This window comes from Lolium rigidum, chromosome 7 (assembly GCF_022539505.1).
Source record: "Lolium rigidum isolate FL_2022 chromosome 7, APGP_CSIRO_Lrig_0.1, whole genome shotgun sequence".
In the NCBI taxonomy this organism is placed as follows: Eukaryota; Viridiplantae; Streptophyta; class Magnoliopsida; order Poales; family Poaceae; genus Lolium; species Lolium rigidum.
In genome coordinates this window covers 82,054,434-82,061,702 of record NC_061514.1, presented here as the reverse complement: position 1 = coordinate 82,061,702, position 7,269 = coordinate 82,054,434, and the positions used below count along the sequence as shown (strand labels likewise).

At 56.5% G+C, this 7,269-nt stretch overlaps 1 protein-coding gene across 1 annotated transcript; it reads right to left on the bottom strand.

The window, feature by feature from the left end:
* Positions 1 to 3,902: 3,902 nt before the first annotated feature.
* LOC124676150 (auxin response factor 10-like) lies at positions 3,903 to 6,578 on the bottom strand. The gene is made up of 3 exons (XM_047212224.1): positions 5,505 to 6,578; positions 4,436 to 5,355; positions 3,903 to 4,313 (listed from the first exon to the last, which is right to left on the bottom strand). Exons 1-3 carry the CDS (start codon positions 6,576 to 6,578, stop codon positions 4,241 to 4,243), a joined length of 2,067 nt encoding a protein of 688 aa, XP_047068180.1. The 3' UTR covers positions 3,903 to 4,240.
* Positions 6,579 to 7,269: the final 691 nt, after the last annotated feature.

The following is a 7,269-nucleotide window of genomic DNA, read 5'->3' as shown; positions in this document are numbered from 1 at the left end:
TCCATCTTGCAAGTACACAGTGAATGGGTACAACTGCATAATGGGTTACTATCTTTTCAATGGCATTTATCTTTCGTGGTCTACATTTGTGAAGACCATCACAAACCCATCAACAAGGAAGCAAGCTGAATTTGCCAAGGCATAAGAAGCATGCCGATAGGAAACATAGAGAGCCTTAGGTGCTCTGCGAGCAGGGTTTCTTATTGTTTGAGAGCTACGACGTTTCTGGACAAAAAACCCTCAATAACATCATGAAATGTTGTGTCATTCTTCATGTGCATGATCATCGAAGATGACAGGGACTTGGACTTGAACGTTCTCTACGACAATGTTGGTAGCCGTGTGAAGCCAACAAGAAACCCTGACCGGATCCGTGCCTTTCCTGAGACCTATGGGCATCTCCAGCGGCGCGACGCAAACGGACGCTGAGCGACCGTTTGTGTCCGCTGTGACCGGAAATGCGTCTGGCACCACCTCCAGCGGGGCAACGCAAAGTGACCGGGCCGTCCGCGGAGACGCAAACCTGGCCCAAATATGCACCAGGTTTCCGTCTCCGCGGACACTCGGCGGTCGCGAAAAATGTCCGCTCGGTCCTCGCACGGGCCCGCCTGGCAGCGGAACAACTGCTTCGTCTTCCACGGCATTACTTCCGGGCGGCGCGCTGCAGCCATTGCAGGGCCACGTTAATGGCGTGCCTCGGCTTCCGCGAGCGTGCGCAGCGTCGATGCGTCTTCTCCGCCGCATGCGGCACCGAGGCGTCGCTTCGGCGGTCTGCGGCCGCGTTAATGGCGATACCTCGCGTGGCGCGCGGCCGTCGCCTACCTCTCGCGCACGTAGTAATGGCGATGCCACGCGTGGCGCGGCCGTCGCCCTGCCTCCGCGCTATATATACGGGGCGCGAGCATCTCATCTCCTCCCCACAAACCCTAGCCGCCGCCGCCGTAGCGCCGCTTCCTCTCAAGCGGATCCACCATGAGCGAGCGCCGAACGCGGCCAGGCTGCCGCGCCTCCACCTCCACCTTCACCTCCCACTCCACCTCCTCCGGCGTCGAGCTCCTCCGAGGAGTTCGACTCCGAAGATAGCACCGATCTCCTCCACCCGGTCAGGGACGCCGCGGCCCTGGCACTCGCAGCGCAGAAGCGGAGGAGGAGGCCGGCGGGCCACGCGGCGTTGGACGCCGAGCCGGGAACAGCGCAGGCCGGCGGCTGCCGGCTGCAGCCGAGGACTCCGACTCGGAGATATCTTGGTCATCCGATGACCCCGATGCGCCGACGCCGGAGGAGAAGGTGGCGGAGCGATGGGCCCTCGTTGAGTCTTTCGAGACGCTCAAGGACGAGGCCGCCAACGCGAGGCCGGAGCGGTGCTCGCAAGAGGACGCGGCGGCGCACCGAGCCATAGCGGCCGCGCGGGAGGCGGCGGAGAAGCGAGCGACGGAGCGACGCAACGACGGTGCCGGCCCGTCGGGAAGCAAGTAGTCTAGGCCTATAGATCTACTTTGTATAGTTTTTATGCATTTTTATGTACTACTTTCAATGTTTGTACTATGTTGCAATTCAAAAAAATGGGCCGCCCCGGTGGGAGCACACCCAGACGCAAACGGACGAGCGGACAAAATATGTCTGCGGGACGACGCAAATGGACGCTCGCGACCACTTTTGGACGTCCGACATGCGTCGCGCCGCTGGAGATGCCCTAACGGCTACCCATCTTCGAGATGATCTCATTCAGCATCATTGGCAGCGGCATGGGGCAGTAGTTCGTACTTGTATTTCAATCATTGTGAGATGAACCATTATTTGCTTCCTAGGCCATTCGCTATTTGTTTAATTATTTAAATTTGAACTGTTGATGTAATTAGATTATTGTTGTAATGTGTGATGTGCAAAACATTAGTAATTTAAGTTCATATTGCTAGCATATTTATATTTAAGTCTATCATGCTTATGTGCTGAAATCAGGAGCGACGTCCGTCCATGACTCCTCCCCAGCTTCATGTGTACGGGACAGCGGCTAGCCCCCCGCAAAAGCTCATGTCCGATGGCACGCACCTATCATTCTCGCTGCAACATTCTTTCAGTTTCAATGACACGGCGGCCGGACGATCGGTGTCCGTCGCCGGCAAATTGCCTTTGCTTGCTTCCCTGATTCAACCTCCTTGCTGTCGTCTTCGCGACAGGGATGCGGTCAAGAACACTTACCGGACAAGCAAAACCATAAGTCCAAACGTCTGACGGGACGGAAGCCGTCTCTGTCTCCTCCGGCCGAGTACGTACACACGGTGCAGCCTACAGCCGTCGCTGACGAACGACCTTGGTTTGTTTCTGTTTCAGACAAGCGTCGTGCACTTGAGAACATGGACGCAAACCACCAAAAGTTAGGCGCGGATTAGTCTCCACCCCGATTGGCAACAGGATCGCGGATGCGTACGCCGGTGGTGTCTGATGACTTTGCCAATCCTAAAATCCGCCGGATCGATGTGTCAGGACGGGGCGGTTGTTTTTATAAGATGAGTGTATGTATATGTATCTATGCAATGTTTCTAAAAGAAAATTTGCTGATTCCTAAAGCGGTACGTCTGTAAGAAAAGAGAGAGGGAGGGTTTTCATGTTCTCAGAAAAGCGTGGAATCGTGTGTGTGTCTGGCGGATGTCGTGGGCTCCGGTTGGTTTTCATGTTCGCTGGTATAGTTTCAGGTCAGTCTTTTCTGATCTACGCTTGTTATTATTGGCGATGGTTTCTGCTCTGGTGTGTTGCTTTTTTGGGGTTTAGCACGACGGTTTCCCGTCTATCTACTAGAACAAGCTCTACTAGACAAGTTTTGTCTGACTCCGGTGTTGGAGGGGCGAGAACGGCGACGCGTCTTCGGCTCGCGCTAGTGTCTGTAGTCGTCGCTAGGTGGTCCATTGATCTATTTGTATTTTTTATTACTTTTAGATCTCTGTACCGTTGTTGATGATTATTAATAGATCGGAGGAATTTTCGTGGAGAGAGAGGTGATAGAAAAAACAATCTTAGGGTTCTTCCCCCTTCCCATCGATGCTGCCGGTCCGCCCTATGTAGTCAGCTCCGTCTTTGATAGTCTTTGAAACTTGGAGGTGAGGTGCGGATCTCCTGGGATCGGGTCGGTGTTGGTGCTTGTTGTTGTGGTTGCATGCTTGTTCCTTCCAATCTACGGTTCTCATCTTTGGTGATGGTTGATTCTCTCACGTGCTGGTTATTTGAAGTCCTTGGCATGACGATTTTTCATTGATCTACTATAACAAGCTCTACTATGATAAGATTTGTCAATCTCCAAGGAGGGAGGGGTAAGAACAATGTCGTGTCTTTGGCTCATTGTAAGGCTTGTAGTCGTCGGTAGATGGTCCAATGACCTATTTGTATTATTTTGTTATTTTTGGAACTTTTGTACCACTATTGCTGATTATTAATAGATTAGTATAATTTTTGGTGAAAAGAAAAAAAAAAGAAACCAATAATATCGAGAGCTTTAGCTTTAGAGAGGAGTGAGCATTGTTGTGGTGCAATGATGGAATGGTCCGGGCGGTCGCTAGTGCAGGCACTGTTCTTTTGGTCTGGTTAGATGAGATGTCCATTTCTCGCGGCACTATCCCGGTGCTGAAATGGGCAGGCACCCGAGTTATGTTTGCCACTGCAAGCAAAGGACAAGCAGACCCCCCCTGCCTTTGCCTGGAGGCGTTAATGCCACTGGCGATTCAGGATGCTACGCGATGAAGAGACGGAACATATGTAATGCCTGGAGGCTGGAGCTGAGAGTGGGAGTGATGATACTGATACTCCTACTGCCCAGATTCAGAATCGGCATGCAGGGGGCAGTGAGTAAATGTTGTTCCAACATCGCACAATTTACATTTAATTCACTGAACCGACTGGGACACTGGTCAGACAACAAGCGCATTCAATTCACTGAACCAGCGGCGCGATGCTGGAAATCAAATACTACTCCAGGCCAGTACGTCCGGGAAGTACATCATGACATTCGACGATCATGACAAGTACATTGAGGAGATATTCTATTGCATAGTATTGGCTACGATGACGAGCAAAAATAAAAGGGAACGTGAAGGAATGAAAACGAGCTAACTCGACACTGAAGAAACAGCCACAGCTCACAATTCAGCTGTACATCTAGTAGTACCAGTTCGGCTTATTGCTCACTGACAAGGACTAATGGTGGCCGGCGACCTAATATAAGTTATTCGGCTGAACCATTGCTTTCTCTCTAGCTGCTCCCTATGTTGTCGCTGCCGGCGTCCGCCAGGATCGTCAGCCTCCGAGCCGATTTCGCGAACGCCCTGAAAATTTAGGGGGAAGAGGCGCCGTGTTTAGTACTATACTTTCAGAGCAAGAATTTCAACTGTACTTTTTAAACAAGTGTAAGAATGACTAAATGGGAGGTTGACATTGCGCTGCTCACCTGAAAGGCTCGTCGCCGACGTGCTTGGCTTCGCCGGCGGCACCGCGGTAGAGCACGTGGCTCCGCAGCTCGGCGCCGTCGATGCCGAACATGTCGGACATGCGGGCGTACAGCTCCTCGAACGAGCTCAGCGCCGACAGGTCGAGGTTGCGGCCCACGGCGTCCGACTCCACGAACACCTTGCACTGCCCGGGCTCCAGCCCGAGCTCGGACGACGAGTGGCTGCTGCTGTCCCCGAGCCTCCACGAGGAGGTGTTGTTGTTGTTGTTGCTCGGGCTGCCCTGGATCACGCCGGACCCGGACCCTTCCTCGGAGACCTTCTCGGCCTCCCAGTTGGGCGACCCGCAGCTGCCGCTGGATTTCATCTGCTCCTCCGTCAGTATCGCCTGCCCGAACAGGTGCAGCGTCGTCGGCGGCGGCGCCTTGACCGCGTCGAAGGCCTTCTTGGGCAAAATGCACGCCGCGTCGTCTTCGCGGACGGGCGACGTGCCGATCGTCAGGACCGTGCTGATCCCTGTGTCGACGTGCTCGTCGGCGGGGCGGCGGATGCCGGAGTAGGGCAGGCTCGGCTGCTGCAGGTTGGTGACGCGGAGATCCGGAAAGGACGGAGGGAATTGCGGATGCCTGGCTCCCTGTACGCCTGCGAGAGGAGCACCACCGTTGGTCGGGAAGGGGAAGACGGGGAAGCTGTGGTGGTGCATCAGCTGGTCGTGCGCCAGCGGGTGGTTGGGAGGGAACGGCGGCGGCGGGTGGAAGAGCTGCCCGTCCAAGGGGAAGTCGGCGTAGGACGGGATCCGCTGCTTCTTGCGCGGCGGCGAGAAGGACGGCAGGTGCAGGTTGGGCATGCTGGACACCAGCTCCACCAGCCACGGGCACACGCGCTTCACGTTCTGGAGGAGCTCCGGCTCGTCCCAGCTCACCTGCAACATGCGGATTAGCCATGTCGTTTGATTACGGACGAACTCTGTACTACGTGTTTACCATGGTCCCATTATGCCATACTAGGCCATAGGCCATAGCCATGAGGTGGAGTTGAAGGGAATCTCCAGAGTGTGTCACCCAAGTGTACCTGGAGTTGCCGCCATGGCGAGTTCTTCCATCGTATGGGGTCGGCGGCGTGTACTCCGGCGACGGTGCCCATGAACCAGCTGATCCTTGACGAGTCCTCGGTCTCGAAGGCCATCTTGAAGCGCATGCCGGCGCACCAGTGCACCTGCAAGGCGGCGCTGACCGCGCTGGCGCGCACGCAGAACTCCGGGGTGCTCGCCCGCGGGTAGTAGACCACCTCGAACGGCTGCCCGGCGGCGGCCAGCCTGGCGGCCGCGACCACGTCCTCGGCGGGGACCTTCCCCTTGGCGTCGCCGGCGGCGGATGTGGCATTGCCGCCGCGCATGAGGCCCCTGTAGTGGTCCCACCCGGAGTGTGCGTCGTCGGTGCAGAAGACGCGCTTGGCGCGGCGGACGCCGACGTGGACCTCGCCGGCCTCGCTGCGGAGGAAGACGATGGAGTCCCCTGCGAGGAGCTTCTTCTGGTTGACGAAGTTGCTCCACCCCGTGGTGAGGAGGTGGCGGCGCGGGGTGCCCCGGTAGATGTGCCGGAACTTGAACTCCTCGCCGTGCACGTCCCTGACGAAGATGTTCTGGACGGGCGGCTCGTCGCCGTAGTCGAGCGCCGGGAAGATGGTCTCGGCGCAGAAGCGGGGCACCGAGAAGCCGCCGCCGTTGTTGGCGTCGGACTGCGTCAGCGTCTTGGCGAAAGACGCGGGCTTGTTGCTGGGCCGCGGGTCGTCCTGGTGCTGGTCGTGCGCGGCGGCGGCGGCGGGGCCCACGTCGACGACGGCGTCGCCCGGGCGGAGCGGGACGAGGCGGATCTTGGCGAAGACCTCGTCGGTGTGCGCGTCGGCCATGAAGCGGACGGCGGCGACGCGGCAGGGGATGAGCGGCGGGACGAGCGCGGCGGAGAGGTCGACGGCGGCGGTGGCCTGCTCGGCGTGGCCCTGCGGGAAGTAGACGACGGCGGCGCCGACGGGCGGCACGGTGCACATGGTCCCCGCGCAGGCCAGCCAGAGCTGGGAGTCGACGGAGCCGGGCGCCAGGTCCTCGGCGCTGGCGGCCGGGCAGGAGAGGTCCGTGAAGGTGAGCATGGTGTTGCGAGAGCCAGTGTAGGTCGGCGCGGCGGGCGACCAGGCTGCTGCTATGGTATGACTAGGTAAGGAGGAGGACTGAATGGAGTGAGTGGGGGGTGGGGAGTTGCGGTTGCAGGGGAGGGGGAGGGGGAAGGGAACGGGCGGTTCGGAGCGGAAGGTGGAAGGAGGGGCGTGTTTGAAGGGGTTAACAGTTCCGACGGCCACGGTAACAAATCACCATGGAACAAGGCCTCCTTCTTCTTCTTATATAAGTGCTGTGCCGTTGTACTCATCTCATCTCATCTCATCTCATCCGTGCAGGCCGGCCGGGATGACGTACGGTACGACGCTCTCAACACGGAACATGCGGGTCGGGGCCAACGGGAGCTTGATCTCACAACACCGACTCAACCCAAGCCTCTAGAACATATGACTACACCATCTCCTTGTTGGACTCAGCTCCTACTAGCTACCGCCGCCATGCATAACCGCTTGCTACGCATGGATCAAAAACACATACTATAAAGTTATTTACTTCCTCCAATTCCACCAAAATATACTCACTCCTTCCATGTTTCACCTCTTTACACTTTGTTACTTTCTTCTTCTTCTTTTCCTGAAAAATACCGCTAATTTATTAATCATCATCAATAGCAGTACAAAGAACACCAAACAAAAAAAAAACCCAAAGATAAAAAAAATTACAATT

Bases quoted from the DNA above. Each gene is read 5' to 3' on its own strand.
- LOC124676150 (XM_047212224.1), bottom strand. From the start codon at position 6,578: ATGCTCACCTTCACGGACCTCTCCTGCCCGGCCGCCAGCGCCGAGGAC. The intron at 5,356-5,504 runs GTACACTTGGGT...CGCATGTTGCAG, and splicing joins CGCCATGGCGGCAACTCCAG to GTGAGCTGGGACGAGCCGGA. The intron at 4,314-4,435 runs GTGAGCAGCGCA...CTAAATTTTCAG, and splicing joins GTCGGCGACGAGCCTTTCAG to GGCGTTCGCGAAATCGGCTC.